Source organism: Leucopleurus acutus (assembly GCF_964270905.1).
Source record: "Leucopleurus acutus genome assembly, chromosome: 5".
In the NCBI taxonomy this organism is placed as follows: Eukaryota; Metazoa; Chordata; class Mammalia; order Artiodactyla; family Delphinidae; genus Leucopleurus; species Leucopleurus acutus.
This window is the reverse complement of record NC_139147.1, coordinates 125001654-125021033: the sequence shown is the minus strand read 5'-3', so window position 1 is coordinate 125021033 and position 19380 is coordinate 125001654. Positions and strand designations below refer to the sequence as shown.

The following is a 19380-nucleotide window of genomic DNA, read 5'->3' as shown; positions in this document are numbered from 1 at the left end:
ATAAATAAATAAAACCATGTGTTTAAAAGTCAACTTTACTGGGCTTCCCTAGTGGTGCAGTGGTTAAGAATCTGCCTGCCAATGCAGGGGACACGGGTTCAAGACCTGGTCTGGGAAGATCCCACATGCCGCGGAGCAACTAAGCTCATGCGCCACAACTACTGAGCCTGCGCTCTAGAGCCTGCGAGTCACAACTACTGAAGCCCACACACCTAGAGCCCATGCTCTGAAACAAGAAGCCACTGCAATGAGAAGCCCGCGCACCGCAACAAAGAGTAGCCCCAGCTCGCTGCAACTAGAGAAAGCCCGCACACAGCAATGAAGACCCGACACAACCAAAAATAATAAATAAAATAAATAAATTTATTTAAAAAAAACAAGGAAAGAGAAGTCAACTTTATTGTTTAGTAACTCAAGTTCTTTCCATGTAATATTATGTCAAATTCTGTAAGACCCAGCCTCAGCCAGGTATAAAACATAAAAAGGAATATTTTATTTTATCATTATGTCATTAAAACTGGAAACAACAAATGATAAAAACAGAATACATATATCAACATGTGAATTGTGTATAACAAGCGTATAAAATATGTAGGCAAAAAAAAATATGTAGGCACAAACATTATGAACACCATGGCTTGCATTTTGATGAACAGGAGATTTATTTTACACCATATTTTCATTTTTGAACTTTGCTTCTATGCAAGGAAACCACTACGACTCTGTAGGGAGGTGAATTTGGCATGCAGTTTCTACAGACAGGCTGAGGGCTTGCTCACAGGAAACTGGGAAGGTTCTATGTAGCCTGGTGATAAAATTGAGATTGCTGAAGCTTGCCAAGTTAGCCATCTGTCAAAACCACAGAAACCCCATTTCTCAATAATTTCAGGAGCTGTACAAACACTGGTGAAAAGGGAATTCGCTGAAAAATGGGCTATGCAAACAAGAACTTTTAAAAGTATTTCAAATTTGAATTTCTTCCATGTTTCTACACTTGTGAATTTTCAGGACCTAACTCTAATTATGTTGATATCCATTTCCTGGAACAGCGTTCGGAATATCCACATGGCCATAAGTCAAATACTTTAAGTGTTTCAACACCTTGTCACACTATAGGTTTACAGTGATAACAAGAACTGCCATGTAAAGGGTACAATCTTCCCCTGGCTGTTCATCAGTCAAGAAAAGAGTAAGAATAATGTGATCAGATATATGTCATATGTTTGCTGGTATAAAAGTCAAACTGAGGTTCCCAGAGAACCAAAAAACATCCAGTGCTGTCTGCTCATATGAATGAGGCCAAAGAAGTAGGGACCTCATCAAGTGGGGTCTTAATAGACTTTGTTAAAATTTGGATTTTATTCCCTATGCAATGAATATTACTACAGGGATTTTAAAAAGGGAATACATCTACATTTTAAAAAGATCATTTTATCTGCTGGGTAGAGAATAAAGGTACATGTGTGTGTGTCTGTGTGTGCGTGTGCACACATGCGTGCGTGCAGAAGAATGGAAACAAGGGGCACAATTTAGGAGGTTAATGAAGACATCCAAGTAAGAAAGGATAGTGGGTTGGACAAGGATGGTAGGCATGAACACAAGAGAAATTGATAGGTATGAGATATCTTTAAAAGGACTATAAAATTAAGGGGACTAATAGTATCTGACTATAAAATTAACGGGACTAATAGTATCTATCTCATATTCTTGTGAAGAATAAATGGCCCACAATAAGCGGTGAATAAATGTTAGCTATTATTACCATCATTAAAGGGCTTTCCAAAAAGGAGGGATCAGATACAGTTATTTTAACATGAATAAAAAACCGTAAATATTTTTTTTACATCTTTATTGGAGTATAATTGCTTTACAATGGTGTGTTACTTTCTGCTTTATAACAAAGTGAATCAGTTATACATATACATATGTTCCCATATCTCTTCCCTCTTGCGTCTCCCTCCCTCCCACCCTCCCTATCCCATCCCTCCAGGCGGCCACAAAGCACCGAGCTGATCTCCCTGTGCTATGCAGCTGATTCCCACTAGCTATCTACCTTAAGTTTGGTAGCGTATATACATCCATGCCTCTCTCTCGCTTTGTCACAGCTTACCCTTCCCCCTCCCCATATCCTCAAGTCCATGCTCTAGTAGGTCTGTGTCTTTATTCCTGTCTTTCCTCTAGGTTCATCATGACATTTTTTTTCTTAAATTCCATATATATGTGTTAGCATACGGTATTTGTCTTTCTCTTTCTGACTTACTTCACTCTGTATGACAGACTCTAGGTCCATCCACCTCACTACAAATAACTCAATTTCATTTCTTTTTATGGCTGAGTAATATTCCATTGTATATATGTGCCAAATCTTCTTTATCCATTCATCCGATGATGGACACTTAGGTTGTTTCCATCTCCTGGCTATTGTATATACAGCTGCAATGAACATTTTGGTACATGACTCTTTTTGAATTATGGTTTTCTCAGGGTATATGCCCAGTAGTGGGATTGCTGGGTCATATGGTAGTTCTATTTGTAGTTGTTTAAGGAACCTCCATACTGTTCTCCATAGTGGCTGTATCAATTTACATTCCCACCAGCAGTGCAAGAGGGTTCCCTTTTCTCCACACCCTCTCCAGCATTTATGGTTTCTAGATTTTTTGATGATGGCCATTCTGACAGGTGTGAGATGATACCTCATTGTAGTTTTGATTTTCATTTCTCTAATGATTAATGATGTTGAGCATTCTTTCATGTGTTTGTTGGCAGTCTGTATATCTTCTTTGGAGAAATGTCTATTTAGGTCTTCTGCCCATTTTTGGATTGGGTTGTTTGTTTTCTTGTTATTGAGCTGCATGAGCTGCTTGTAAATTTTGGAGATTAATCCTTTGTCAGCTGCTTCATTTGCAAATATTTTCTCCCATCCTGAGGGTTGTCTTTTGGTCTTGTTTATGGTTTCCTTTGCTGTGCAAAAGCTTTGAAGTTTCATTAGGTCCCATTTGTTTATTTTTGTTTTTATTTCCATTTCTCTAGGAGGTGGGTCAAAAAGGATCTTGCTGTGATTTATGTCATAGAGTGTTCTGCCTATGTTTTCCTCTAAGAGTTTGATAGTTTCTGGCCTTACATTTAGGTCTTTAATCCATTTTGAGCTTATTTTTGTGTATGGTGTTAGGGAGTGATCTAATCTCATACTTTACATGTACCTGTCCAGTATTCCCAGCACCACTTACTGAAGAGGCTTCCCTTTCTCCACTGTACATTTCTGCCTCCTTTATCAAAGATAAGGTGACCATATGTACGTGGGTTTATCTCTGGGCTTTCTATCCTGTTCCATTGATCTATATTTCTGTTTTTGTGCCAGTACCATACTGTCTTGATTACTGTAGCTTTGTAGTATAATCTGAAGTCAGGGAGCCCGATTCCTCTAGCTCCGTTTTTCATTCTCAAGATTGCTTTGGCTATTCGGGGTCTTTTGTGTTTCCATACAAATTTTGAAATTTTTTTGTTCTAGTTCTGTGAAAAATGCTAATGTTACTTTGATATGGATTGCATTGAATCTGTAGATTGCTTTGGGTAGTAGAGTCATTTTCATAATGTTGATTCTTCCAATCTAAGAACATGGTATATCTCTCCATCTATTTGTATCATCTTTAATTTCTTTCATCAGTGTCTTATAATTTTCTGCACACAGGTCTTTTGTCTCCTTAAGTAGGTTTATTCCTAGATATTTTATTCTTTTTGTTGCAGTGGTAAATGGGAGTGTTTTCTTGATTTCACTTTCAGATTTTTCATCATTAGTGTATAGGAATACCAGAGATTTCTGTGCATTAATTTTGTATCCTGCTACTTTACCAGATTTATTGATTAGCTCCAGTAGTTTTCTGGTAGCATCTTTAGGATTCTCTATGTATAGTATCATGTCATCTGCAAACAGTGACAGCTTTACTTCTTCTTTTCCGATTTGGATTCCTTTTATTTCCTCTTCTTCTCTGATTGCTGTGGCTAAAACTTCCAAAACTATGTTGAATAAGAGTGGTGAGAGTGGGCAACCTTGTCTTGTTCCTGATCTTAGTGGAAATGCTTTCAGTTTTTCACCATTGAGGACGATGTTGGCTGTGGGTTTGTCATATATGGGCTTTATTATGTTGAGGAAAGTTCTCTCTATGCCTACTTTCTGGAGGGTTTTTATCATAAATGGGTGTTGACTTCTGTCAAAAGCTTTCTCTGCATCTACTGAGATGGTCATATGGTTTTTCTCCTTCAATTTGTTAATATGGTTTATCACATTGATTGATTTGCATATATTGAAGAATCCTTGCATTCCTGGGATAAACCCCACTTGATCATGGTGTATGATCCTTTTAATGTGTTGTTGGATTCTGTTTGCTAGTATTTTGTTGAGGATTTTTGCATCTATGTTCATCAGTGATATTGGCCTGTACTTTTCTTTCTTTGTGACATCCTTGTCTGGTTTTGGTATCAAGGTGATGGTGGCCTCGTAGAATGAGTTTGGGAGTGTTCCTCCCTCTGCTATATTTTGGAGGAGTTTGAGAAGGATAGGTGTTACCTCTTCTCTAAATGTTTGATAGAATTCGTCTGTGAAGCCATCTGGTCCTGGGCTTTTGTTTGTTGGAAGATTTTTAATCACAGTTTCAATTTCAGTGCTTGTGATTGGTCTGTTCATATTTTCTATTTCTTCCTGATTCAGTCTTGGCAGGTTGTGCATTTCTAAGAATTTGTCCATTTCTTCCAGGTTGTCCATTTTATTGGCATAGAGTTGCTTGTAGTAATCTCTCATGATCTTTTGTATTTCTGCAGTGTCAGTTGTTACTTCTCCCTTTTCATTTCTAATTCTATTGATTTGAGTCTTCTCCCTTTTTTTCTTGATGAGTCTGGCTAATGGTTTATCAATTTTGTTTCTCTTCTCAAAGAACCAGCTTTTAGTTTTATTGATCTTTGCTATCGTTTCCTTCATTTCTTTTTCATTTATTTCTGATCTGATCTTTATGATTTCCTTCCTTCTGCTAACTTTGGGGTTTTTTTGTTCTTCTTTCTCTAATTGCTTTAGGTGCAAGGTTAGGTTGTTTATTCGAGATGTTTCCTGTTTCTTAAGATAGGAGTGTACTGCTATAAACTTCCCTGTTAGAACTGCTTTTGCTGCATCCCATAGGTTTTGGGTCGTCGTGTCTCCATTGTCATTTGTTTCTAGGTATTTTTTGATTTCCTCTTTGATTTCTTCAGTGATCACTTCGTTATTAAGTAGTGTATTGTTTAGCCTCCATGTGTTTGTATTTTTTACAGATTTCTTCCTGTAATTGATACCTAGCCTCATAGTTTTGTGGTCGGAAAAGATACTGGATACAATTTCAATTTTCTTAAATTTACCAAGGCTTGATCTGACCCAAGATATGATCTATCCTGGAGAATGTTCCATGAGCACTTGAAAAAAATGTGTATTCTGTTGAAAACCCGTAAATATTAAAATCATCTATGAAAACCTACGGTAGTTCCTCTGGCAATGCAAATGAGTTAAAAAACTGTAGTGGGGGCTCTCTGGTGGTGCAGTGGTTGAGAGTCCACCTGCCGATGCAGCGGACACAGGTTCGTGCCCTGGTCCAGGAGGATCCCACATGCCGTGGAGCGGCTGGGCCCGTGAGCCATGGCCGCTGAGCCTACGCGTCCAGAGCCTGTGCTCCACAATTGGAGAGGCCACAACAGTGAGAGGCCCGCATACTGCCAAAAAAAAAAAAAAGGCATAGTGGAACTGAAAATTATAATACTACAGAGAGCTGATATAAAATTAGGGTGTGATACCACAGAGGCATAGGAATGAACAGCAGGTTAGGAGTGGTGAAACAAATGGCCTTCAAATGAGATAGAGAAGTTAGGAAAGGTAAAATGGTAGGGGAGTCTTTGCCACAAGGAAAAAACAATGTAGTACCAAAAAGTAAAGTCTGGGAGAGAATATTTAATACTACAGAAAATTTCAGTTAGGTGGACTGAATATACTGATTTCAGTTTATATCAGCTAGATGAAACTACCCTGCTAATACTTACAGCTTACATACTGTAATACTTACAGTCACATACAGCTTATGGTCTACATTTACACCATGACAATAATAAACACCTCACTTCTCTAACATGTACTCATAGGCTTAGACACACTAAAAAGTTAATAAATCCCCCAATACTTTCATCAATGCTGAATGATGCCTGTGAACTCTCCTGTATCAACCAGACTGAAACTGACTCTCCCCTGGCTTCCCCAAAGGGACCCATGGCCTTTTACCATAGCAACTGCACACTGGGGGAAAGGAAATAATCAGAACTTTCAGGGACTTCTGGACACTGGTTCTGAATTGACACTAATTCAAAGAGATCCACAACATCAGAGGTCCACCGAAGTAGGGGCTTATGGAGGCCAAGTTAACAATGGAGTTTTAGCACAAATCTGTTCCATGGTGGGCCCAAGTCCATCCTGTGGTTATTTCTCTAGTTCTGGAATGCATAGCTGAAATAGATATACTCAGGAGCTGGTAGAATCCCTATGTTGTTTCCCTGACCCGTGGAGTGAGAGCTATTATGATGGGAAAGGCCAGGTGGAAGTTATTACAACTGTCTCTTCCCAAGGAAACAGTAAAAACATTCCTGGAGTAACTGTACATATTAGTATTATCATCAAGGACTTGAAAGATGTAAGGTGGTGATTCCCATCACATCCTCATTCATCTTGCCTATTTGGCCTGTGCAAAAGATAGATGACTCTTAGAGAATTACAGTGGATTGTTACAGCATTAACCAGGTGGTACACCAGATGTAGTTGCACTGCATAAACACACCCCCTGATACATGGTATGCAACTACTGATCTGACAAGTGCTTTTTTTCTCCGTATGTGTCAATATGGACCTCCATAAGTAATTTGCTTAAGTTAGCAAGGCCAACAATACACTTTCATTGTCCTAACTCAGGGGTACATCAATTCTCCAGCTCTATGTAATAGTTTAGCTTGCAGGAACCTTAATCGACTTTCCTTTCAATAAGATATCATGCTGATCCATTACAGTGATAACATTGTGCTGACTGAACCTAGTAAGTAACATGTAGCAACTACTCTAGACTTAAAGAAATTTGTCTGTTAGAAGGTGGGAAATAAATCCGACAAAACTTTGAGGCCTTCAATCTCAGTGCATCTTCTAGGGTTAAAGTGGTATGGAGCATGTCAAGATATCCCTTCTAAGGTGAAGAATAATTTATTTGCTTACAACCAAAAATAAGGTACAACACCTAGTGGGCCTCTTTGGATTCTGGAGGCAACATATTCCTCATGCACTCTGGCCTATTTACGGAGTGACCCAGCACCTCAAAAGGTGCCGGTTTGTTTGTTTTGTTTTTTTGGTTTTTTTTTTGCGGTACGTGGGCCTCTCACTCTTGTGGCCTCTCCCGTTGCGGAGCACAGGCTCCGGACGCGCAGGCTCAGTGGCCATGGCTCACGGGCCTAGCCGCTCCGCGGCATGTGGGATCCTCCCGGACCGGGGCACGAACCTGTGTCCCCTGCATCAGCAGGCGGACTCTCAACCACTGCGCCACCAGGGAAGCCCGAGGTGCCGGTTTTGAGTGAGGCCCACAACAAGAGAATGCTCTGCAGCAGGCCCAAACTGCCATGCAAGTTGTGGCCACATGATCCAGCAGACCTAATGGTGCTAGACCTGTCAGTGACATATAGGGATGCTATTTGGAGCCTTTGGCAGGCTCCATAGGTGAATCACAGCACAGGTCCTTAGGATTTTGGGGAAAAACAAAATCTACCATGCCCTACTGATAACTACTCTCCTTTTGAGAAACAGCTCTTAGCTTGCTTCTGGGTTTCAGTAGAGACAACGCTTAACCACTGGCCATGAAGTAACCATGCAACCTGAGCTGCCTGTCATGAACCAGGTGTTATCTGACCCACCACACATAAAGATGGGCAAGCACAGGGCACTCCATCATCAAGTGAACGTGGTTATATACGAGACTGGGCCCAATCGGGTCCTGAAGGCACAAGTGACATGAAGAAGTGGCCCAAATGTCTGTGGTTTCTCACTCCTGTTATACTACCTTCTCTATCCTATCCTGCAGCATGGCCTCATGGGGAGTTCCTTATGATCGGCTGACACAGGAAGAGAAGACTTAACTGTGGTTTACAGATTATTGGATTACAATAGGTAGGCACCATACAAAAGTAGACAACTGTGGTACTAGAGCCCCCTTCTGGAACATTCCTGAAGGACAGTGGTGAAGGGAAATACTCCCAGTGTGAAGAACTTCAGAAAGTGCACCTGTTTGTTCACTTTGCTTGGAAGGAGAAATGGCCATATATGCAATTATATACCAATTCACGAGCTGTGACCAACACTGGTCAGAGACTTAGAAGGAACATGATTGGAAAACTAGTGACAAGGAAATTTAAGGAAGAGGTATGTGATAGACCTCTCTGAATGGGCAAAAAAATAAAAGATATTTTTGTTCCACTGTATGCTCACCAAAGTTTAACCTTGGAAGATTTTTATAAAGTGGATAGGATGACCCATTCCATGTATACCAGCCAGCCTTTCCTCAGCCAACCTGGTCACCATCCAATGGAGAACAGTGGCAGGGATGGAGGTTATGTATGTGCTCAGCAACATGAACCTCCACTCACCAAGCCCACCTGCTATGGCCACTGCTGAGTGCCTGATGTGCCAGCACCAGAGACCAACACTGAGCGCCCAATATGGCACCATTTCCTGGGGGTGATCAGCCAGCTATGGAATGACAGGTTGATAACATGGGACTGCTTCCCTTCTGGAAAGGGCAGTACCTTATTCTTACTGGAACAAACACTCTGGATATGAATTTGCCTACAATGTTTCTGCCAAAACTACCATCAATGGACTTATAAAACACCTTAGCCACCATCATGGCATTCCACATAGCATTGCTTCTGATCAAGGAACTCACTTCACAGCAAATAAAGTACAGCAATGGGCTCGTGCTCATAGAATTCACTAGTCTTACCATGTTCCCTACCATTTAGAAATAGCTGCCTTGATAAAACAGTGGAATGGCCTTTTGAAGACAATTACAGTGCTGGCTAGATGTGAATACCTTGCAGGGCTGGGGCAAGGTTCTGTAGAAGGCTGTATATGCTCTGAATCAGCATCCAATATATGATGCTGTTTCTCCAATAGCCAGGATTCACAGGTCCATGAAGGTGTGAAAATGGAAGTAGTACCCTCTCACTATTACCCCTAATGACCCACTAACAAAATTTTTGCCTCCTGTTCCTGAGATCTTATGCTCTGTTGGCACAGAGGTCTTAGTTACAGAGAGAAGAATGATTCTACTGGGAGACACAACAATTCCATTGAACTGGATGGTAAGACTCCTGCCCAGCCATTTTGGGCTCCTCATGCTTCTGGATCAACAGGCAAAGAAGTACATTATGGTGCTGGCTAGGATGATTGATCCTGACTGCAAACCAGAAATTAGGGAAGAGTATGTCTAGAATATAGGTGATCTCTTAGTATTACCAAGTCCAGTGATTAAGATCAATGGGAAATTACAAGTCAATCCAGGTAGGACTACTAATGGCCTAGACTCTTCAAGAATGAAGCTTTAGGTCATCCCAGCATGCAAAGAACACAACCAACTGAGGTGCTTGCCGAAGACAAAGGGAATACAGGATGGGTTAGAAGATGGTAGTGATAAATACCAGATATAACCACGTGATCAGTTACAGAAATGAGGACTGTCATTAATATCTTATTTTGTTATGAATATGGGTGTATGCACACACATATACACACATATATAACAAATATCTTTGTTTCCTTCTCACTCTTATTCCCTTAACATGTAACATAAGATACATTAACTTTATATCATTACTTAAATCTTAATATTTAAGTATTATTAATTTTACAACATACTATTTAATTTACAGGGAATTAAGGAGAAGAACAAACGCCACTCAAGGAGATTATCTCCTCCTCTGAGAAAGAAGTTAATGAGTAATTGGTGGTACTCAGCCTCCTTGTATCATGTTAGGTGGAATTTTGACCTTGTTATTGGCTTTATTTAGAGATTAAGTAAGGGTTTAAGGAGCTACATATGGATGCCAAGTTGACCTGTGATGGCTAATTTTACGTATCAACTTGACAGGGCCACGGAGTGTTCAGATACTTGGACCAACATTATTCTAGGTGTTTCTGGATGAGATTAACATTTGAATAGGTAGACTGAATATAGCTGATTGCCCTCCCTTATGTGGGTGGGCCTCATCCAAACATTTGAATAGAACAAAAGGCAGACCCTCCTGCAAGAAAGAAGGAATTCCACCTGCCTGACTGCCTAGAGCTGGGACACTGTTCTTTTCCTGCCTTCAGAGTTGAACTGAAACAATGGCTCTTCTTGGGTGTCAAGTCTTTCTGCTTTCAGACTGGTACTCATACTGTTGGCTCTCCAGGTTCTCAGGCCTTCAGACTCAGGCTGGAACTACACCAGCTCTCCTGGATTTCCAGCTTGCTTGACTGCAGATCTTGGGACTTCTTGGCCTCCATTATCACATGAGCCAATTCTTTATAATAAATCTCAATCTCACCCACCTGCCGCCTTCACTCTCTCTATATAGACACAAACACAATTGTCTCTCTGTAGAGCACTGACTACAACACTCTCCAACTAGCTAACCAGATCATCAAAACCCACAACAAGTGTCACCTGCACTGTGACCTCTTGCCTAATGCCCTAAGCTAGAATATGTGCCTCTTTTTTCTGCTACCATACATAATACTACCATTAATAACACTGCCATCATAATATCACTAATTTGTGTACCTACTCTGTGGAATATAAAATCCTTGATGACAGCAACATAGCTAATATGACTTCACATCACCAACAGCAACACAAACCCTAGCATATAGCAGGTTCTGAGTAAATATATATTAAACCATTTTAAAAAATCTTCTTGAGTTATGTTAGATAATACTCAATTTAGGTAAAACTATTGCTAGAGAACAAGAGCATATCGTTGCTATCTGTCAATGAAGGATTCCAGCATTAAGAAGCTAATACAGGGCTGCTTTACCTGACGGCAGAAACGCTCTCATCTCATCCTTCAGGGGACCAAGAAGACACCAACAAATCAAGCTTGGGCCAAGGTTATGTTTCTCATTTGCAAGAAAGCTCTTTAAAAACCATTACTATTTGTAATTACTTAGAGGTATAAGTCAGGATTATCTCCAAAATAAAATACACAACTGGATACTGAGACAACTGTCAACAATAACGCCCGATGAAATTCTGTGTTCAATAAAACAGCATCATGATTCTGTTTAATGGCTTATGTTTTATTTTAGCTTCAAAGATACATTTATACTGATAAAATGACATTGTTGTCTATTTTGTAAAATGGATCTATCTTTGAGTTTTGATTTAAAAAAGAGAGGTTTTGGGCTTCCCTGGTGGCGCAGTGGTTGAGAGTCCGCCTGCCGATGCAGGGGACACGGGTTCGTGCCCCAGTCCAGGAAGATCCCACATGCCACAGAGCGGCTGGGCCCCTGAGCCACGGCCACTGAGCCTGCACGTCTGGAGCCTGTGCTCCGCAGCGGGAGAGGCCACGGCAGTGAGAGGCCCGCGTACCGCAAAAAAAAAAATAAAATAAAATAAAAAAAAGAGATGTTTTGCTTAAAAGGTTTGAAAACTCCCGGTATAATAAAAAGAGATTTAGTTTTATAGTTGGACAGAGAGCTAAGTCTGAAACTTACTCTTTTACTTAATAGTTGTGGGTTTTTAGGCAAGTTACTTAATCTCTTGGAGAGATTGTTTTTTCACCTTGTCAAATCCAGACAGTAACAGTAAATACTGTGGCACATTATTAGGAGAGTAAAATAGCATACTTTAAACACTTAGTATACTTCCTGGCATACAGTAAGCATTTAATATCTCACCTATTAGTATCACTAATAACTCATCACCTGAAATGATTAGAAAATGAAGGCCTAGGAAGAAAATGAGGGAATGTGGGAGAGCATCACAATTTCAGGCATGTATATATAGTTTGAAAAAGCAGCTTGAGGATTCTGAATTCTAGAAGCTGTAACACCGACAAACTTAGGTGTCAAAATATCTCAGTTTAAAACAAATGGCAGAGCGTATGAATCATAAATACTATACTAACTGGAAAGAGTAACTCAGGGGTATGGAAAAACAGCATCTAAAGATTTCATAATCTTTGTTACCATCAAATCCATTGTTAAGCATGTCTAAATAGGTATTTCCTACTAAAATTTAAGGCATGGTGTTAATACTATAAGGAATCCTAATTTTTCAGATAGCATTCAATTAATAATATTCTGCTGAATTTGTTGAAATTTCATTTCTTGGCTTACATTTTGATTAAAAATGTATTAACTGGGTTCAGTTATTGAAATTTCTATGAAATACTGTGATAGGAGAACTAGCATATGACACAATTTATCAAATACCATGTGACAAAGTGAACATGAAGATTAAAATAAGCTGATACCTGCTTGGAAAGCGCTTTCATGTGACCTACGCTTCCCCGGCAGTATGCTTCAAGGATGACACCAAATTGTACTGAAACAGCAGGAATGTGCACTTCTGACCTGCAGAAAGTTAATATTATGAAGATTTATCAAACACTTCAGGTCACCAAATAAAAATACTGACTTCTTTATTCTATTATGAAATTAACTTATTATGCTAATCAAAGAAAGGGAGAACACATCATCTTGTACACAATCACAGATGGGATGCTCAACTTTTAATTCTTTAAACACTACAGTTCAAAAAGATATGTGATTTTATCATTAGTTAATTGTTTACTCCTAGAAATCCAAAGTTATCACATCTTATTTGTTTTTTTGGAGTGAAATGGTAATACTACCAATTTACAGACAACTCAGATGAAACACAGATCTGACTCAGATCACACAATTGGCTAATCCCTCAATTAGCTTCTATGTGATTTTTTTTTTCACTTAAAGAATGGTGTACACATTTGAAAAAGGAAGGAATACCTTATTTTGTTATTCCTTGAGGGATTTAAAAATAAGAAGATTGAAATGGATGAGAAAAGAAGACAAGTTAAAAACAAGAAAGGAAAAACTATGGATAATAAAGAAATCAAGATTCAGAAATATAACTCCTAAAATTAACATCAAAATACTATACAGCTTATTTTCCTTAAGAAGCTTAGCCAAAAAGGAGAAAAGCTATTTTTTTCTGTTAATGATTAGCTTCAGTACTCTGAAGTCCAGATGGAAAAAAATCACAAATGTCCAAGTATAGCGTGAGAAATGAGGAATTGACAACCTTCCTAGGCAACAGAAGAACTTTAGTTCTCTTTCCCTATTTTACTCCTATATAAACTTGGTTTAATAAGATTCATGTATTTCTGAAAATGACCTAGTTAATAAAGAAGCTAAAAATAAAGTTGCTGTTGTTATAGGAAAACTTTAAAATCTTTATTTATGCAATAGTAGTAATGATGATACCACTACCCAATAAGTACGTTTTTAGTCCAAAAATATTAACACAATAAGTAAACTTTACTAGAAAATAGCAGTACATTATAATAATAATTATTATTAATTATAATAATTATCATAATAAAAACTATTAATTTCAGTTATAAATCAAGGAGGCATAAAGGGACACTTATCTCAGTTACTTTGCCAAATCATGAAAATTGAGAGTCTGGGTATCAAGAAATAGGAGTAGATACCAAGAAAGCATAAATGTTATGGATGACTCAGAAACAACTAAAGCAGCTAGACTGTTTTACTACATGCCCTGTATTATGCTGGTTAATATTTACAAAAGCACGTGGTGGATTTGATTTGAAATATAAAAGACTTACCTAAGGTGCCAAAATAAAAACTGCCCTATCCTCCGATTAGCAAGTGCTCTTTCTAGGAGGAATCTAGAGAGGGCACAATCAAGAAAAGGCTCATATTTTAAAACTTGCACCAACTGTAAAAGATATTGAGAGAGTTCTTCATCACTGAAAAAAACAAAAGACACAGTAAGTCACTCAACAATCGGTGCTGGAAAAAGACCCATTCCTATCAAACTTATCAAATACTAACTTACTGAAACACAATGGTTCTTTTGGGTCAAGCTTGGGGCACACTTACATTCACTGTTTCACTGTTACAATAACATAAGAAAAGCTGAGAATTTCTGATGTGCAGAAGAGTGAAAAGGAGCAAAGAACAGATATATGGGGCATTTTTATTAAGTTAACTAGGTTTATACAACTGATGATTGTATTTATAATCAGCCGAGAGTTATAATAAAATTAGGTAATAGTTTTCTGATCATGCTGAAAAAGTTACGTGCTCAGTCAACCAACCAGCTTTTTAAAATACAAATTCCATCAGTACTTCCACTTATTTTCCTTTCATATCATTGGGATTAAGTAATTTTTGCTCCAGAAAATGAATGAACAATTAAAATCTTCAAATAGTTTGAAGGATAAAGAGTGTATTTGTAAGTGGGAATGGATTCATTGAATTGACATACTATTGTAATTAAATGAGCTGAATTAATTAATGTTCGGGCTCTCTATTTTGTATCCATCTCCAAACCATTCACATGTAAACACACTCCCATCAAAGGCAATTCCAGTAGTCAGGTAAGATATGCATCCCAAGTCCTCTACTTGGTGACTATAGTCTTGGACAATAAATGGTTAAGCAGTAGTCTAAAGCAGACCTGGGAATGAAACCTAGGATACTGACCTGGGACTGAAACCTAGGATACTATACACCAGAAAAAACCTCATACCAGAAAATTTAACATAGGAAGACACATTAGAATTACCTATATGGAACATGGGGATCACAGCAATCTCCTCCTAGGGATCAATATATTTAAGAAAAACACTTAGCTCAGTCCAAGGGGGGCCAGGTAGCCCCTCCCCTTCAGATCTCCAATGCAAACAGAGAGACTGAGGAACAACTGGGAGCCTCATTTTTTAAAACTATCTATAAAACCATCTTAAGTTTATTGTAAAATCCATGCCCACTATAAAATCTATAAGTAGTGTAAAAGATAGAAGTATAGAAAAGAAGAGGCTTCCTCTTTCCTTACACTTCTTATTTCACTCCCCCAAAATAACCACTGTTAAAGAGTTTGTATAATTTATTTTGGAGAGCACACAATTTAAAACATAAATGATTTATTTTAAAAAGAAGAAAAGGAAAAAAATGTATCACAGTATCCATAATTTTCTGAGAACTTTTGTTTTTCAAATGACCATATGGTATAACCCCTCATTTTGAGGCTAGTAAGAAAATGGATAAACCTGAAAATGCCCATTGTCTAAGACTGTCTCAATAATGACATTTCATCCAAGAAATCCCATAGATTCTCACACATGTACTACCCTAAAGAGATTGTACAAGCATGTTCACTGTAGCATTGTTTGTTAAGAGGGAAATTTTGAGAAAATTTAAAATGTTCCTCAATAGAGAAATGGAGTAAATACGATACATTTCTATGAAAGAATATTACACAGTAGTGAAAGGAATAAACTACATTTATATGTAACAGGAGAGACTGACCTCAAAAACCTAATGTTGAATAAAGGAAAAAAACTATGTAAAACAATATATATGGCAAGACACAGCTGTGTGATTTTTAAAGGTACAATATTATCCCATATCTGTATTTTATAGATATATAAATGTGGTAAAAACAGAAAATTATGGTATAGAAGGATATACACCAAATTCGTGATAACAGTTGCCTCTGGGAAGTGAAAATAATCAGGATTGAGTAAGGAAACTATGAGGACTTTAGCTGTAACGTTAATTGCTTTAAAATACAAACTTAGGGCTTCCCTGGTGGCACAGTGGTTAAGAATCTGTCTGCCAATCTGGGGGACACAGGTTTGAGCCCTGGTCCGGGAAGATTGCACGTGCCGCGGAGCAACTAAGCCCGTGGGCAGAAACTACTGAGCCTGTGCTCTAGAGCCCGTGAGCCACAGCTACTGAGCCTGCATGCCACAACTACTGAAGCCTGCGTGCCTAGAGCCCGTTCTCTGCAACAAGAGAAGCCACCGTAATGAGAAGCCCGCGCACCGCAGTGAAGAGTAGCCCCCGCTTGCTGCAACTAGAGAAAGCCTGCACGCAGCAACGAAGACCCAATGCAGCGAAAGAATTAAAAAAAAAAAAATTTTTAAGTTTAAAAAAATAAATAAAATACAAACTTAAAAAAAGTCAAAAATATTAACATTTAAAAAAAGAAAAAATATTAACATTTCTTAATTGTGGGTAATGGGCAGAAAAGAGTTAACAGAGGAGCAAGCCTGACTGCTATCCTTTGATAAAGCATGCTTACAAGGTTAGCCCTTGACCGGCATCTGGGAATGTAGATTTCGGAAGGCTTCCCACCACCTTAACAGATAAGAGTGGCTTACTATGCCTAAACTGTTTTTGCAAACAGTATGTTTTATGCTCAACACGCATTTTTGTTCCGGGAGTCTAGAATTTGGGAATATGCTAGGCAGAGGGTGCTCATGTGACTAGCACTGCCCTCCCCGCAAAAAAAACCCTGGCCACCAAGTCTGTAACAAGCTTCCCTGGTAGACAGTATTCAGGTGTGCTGTCACAACTTGTTGCTGGGGGAATTAAGTGTATTCAGTGCGATTCCACTGGGAAAGAACTCTTAGAAGCATCTCCCTGGTTTCCTCCAGACTTTGCCAGTACTGCTCTGTATACTTTTTATGTAATAAATCTTAGCCAAGGGTGACTATATGCTGAGTCCTATGAGTCCTCCTAGTAAGTCATGGAACCTGAGGGTGTTCTTGGGGACCACCCCATGCAGTTTTTGCTTGCTTTTTTGTTTTATCATATAGAGTGGGGACTTCCCTGGTGGCCCAGTGGTTAAGACTCCACGCTTCCACTGCAGAGGGCGTAGGTTCGATCCCTGGTCAGGAACTAAGATCCTGCATGCGAGGCAGCCACGCCAAAAAAAACAAAAAACAGAGAGAGAGAGAGAGAGAGAGCGAGAGTCGGGGAGGATCGGAGGAGATGGGGCGGGTGGGGGGAGAAAACAGGAGAGACTGTGGGAGAGAGTGGGAGGAAGGAGGGAACAGATGCTTTGAACTCGGTCATTCCTATCCTTTTCCTTTCTTACAAGACATTCAAGCAGACATCAACTTCTCTTCCCACCCACACGTTATTCCTTGACCCAAAAAAGCCTCCTGCAGGAGATACCTCATCTGTTGCAGACAGCCCACAGCATATTCTCGCACGTACTGATCTGGATAGTTGAAATCTAGAAGCTCCAGGGCCTCCCGGGGGGGCAGTTTAGGCCAAATCTGAAGTAGTGCCTGAAGCTGTTTAAAAATTGAAACTGGTTCAGAAATTATAGGAGAGAAAAGTAATCTACCTTTCCTTGGTACACAGGAGCAGAGATGGGTCAAAAGAAAGGAGAAGCATACTTGCAGTTACTAAGGCCTCAAAAATCCACTGTTGCTAATACAGATTAATAAAGATTGTCTCTGTTGAAAGATTCTATCGGTAAGCAAGTGAAAAAGCTATTATGTACTTACCTGGAGGTAGAATGATACACTGAATATATGAATTCTACAATCATTAAATAATTTTTTAAGGGAAAAAAAGATGGGGGCAGAAGGTAGGGGGAAAGGTGAGAGGAAGGGGAGAGGGGAAACAGCAGAGGGAAATAATCAAGAAATACTTAAAGGTCAAATTCAAAGTACAAATATAAGCTGCAAGGCTCAAACTAATGAAAGGCAATTTACATATAAAAAAGTGCATTATAACAACATAAAATTATCTTGAGGAAGTTTACTTTTAGTTCTTAATATTTTTAAGAGTATCACTTTACAAAACTTTATTGACTATAACATGTTTAAATCCATTAAATCACAGTACCTAGTTATTTTATATACACAAGATAAATACAGCCAGTTTCCCACTTACAGATGTCGCTTAGAAATGACCTAGATATAGGATAAAAAAGAATCCCATGGCGGAATGAGCTGGGAGTACTGGTGAAGGGTGGGTTCAGGTGGACATGGCCACATCTTTGGAAACCCTAGTTCCAGAAAACCCAAATCTCTAGAAAGGATTCTTACCTGCCTCCCATCAGAACACAGTGAGACTCATCAGGGTTGATTTTTTTTTAAGGGTCAATTTTGGGAAGAGTCCCTTCCTCCTCATGGTTTTGATATATTTATAGCTTACATTCTTATCAGGGATGGTAAGTGGGAAGAAAAGTGGTTATGGAGGAAAGCAAAACATTTTTTGATAATTATGATTTGTGGCCCTCCAAAGCTCAACCTTCTCGGACAAAATCTTATTCCTTAATATCTGATTTATATTGCTGGGTTTTCTTGGGTATCACTTATGTAGCACTGACATCAAGTCCAAGGAAGAAACACAAAATGTATGCAAGATGAGAGCTACAAGAATATGGCAAATAGATGGCAATGGTTGGAGGCTTTTCTCTCAGTTGCCTGCTCAATCTCAAAGTCATGTTGCAAGAGATGGCTTGCAGTACCTGCTGCCTGCCTTGTCGTTTGTCACTTGAGCATCTGCGAGAGACCTGGGCTTTGAAAATTACATAAAAATAATTTACATTTTATTATTTTAATTCTCCAAATTATTCAACCTCTCATTAACTTGTCAAGTGCTCAAAAGTCAATATCTAAATGAGTATCTAGCAGCTAAGTTAAAAGGTATCTTCTCATATGAAGCAAATTTAGAAGTTAAGTTCTCTAATGATATAATTTTTAAAAAATTAATTTTCAATTATTTTACATTAGCAGAAAAAATAACCCTTTTGAGTAATTTTTAAAAGTTGACTGCATTGCCTTTTTAATATATATTTACATAAATTACTAACATGGATATGAAATGTGATACATTACAATTTACATAATGAATTACATCAGTTATTCAACAAATACAACAAAATGTTAGTTTTTACATTTTAACCTTTACCTTAAATTTTGGTTCAATTATTCTTAAACTTGTACTGAATAAAAAGATTGTCTTATACTTGCTCTTTTAATATACAAAGTACATATATGCATACACTACATAGGCAAACATACACTTATCTGTGGTATCAAAATCCCATGGGGATGGGGCTATTGGGGAAAATATGTAAAAAGGGTCCTAAGGAGTGTAATAATTGAACAAAAGTTTGAGCAATACTGCTTTAAAGATATGAAACACCTACATCACCCCACGTTTTATCACTGATGGGGCTCCCTGCCCACTTTCCCCAAGGCCTTAATGGACTAGTATTCCTCCTTATGGATAAAGGGGACTGTTTCTTGAGGGTCTGAAATGAT

The 19380-nt window shown here is 38.6% G+C and overlaps 1 protein-coding gene across 2 annotated transcripts in view; it reads right to left on the bottom strand.

Annotated features, from left to right (window-relative positions):
• PIK3CB (phosphatidylinositol-4,5-bisphosphate 3-kinase catalytic subunit beta) overlaps window positions 1-19380 on the bottom strand; it is a 193288-nt gene that overhangs the window by 25253 nt on the left and 148655 nt on the right. For both annotated transcript variants that reach the window (XM_082839733.1, XM_082839734.1), the window contains 3 exons: window positions 17273-17394; window positions 13909-14052; window positions 12553-12652 (listed from right to left, as the gene is read on the bottom strand). In XM_082839733.1, coding sequence (XP_082695859.1) covers window positions 12553-12652; window positions 13909-14052; window positions 17273-17394 — 366 coding nt within the window. The remainder of the gene's footprint in view (window positions 1-12552; window positions 12653-13908; window positions 14053-17272; window positions 17395-19380) is intronic.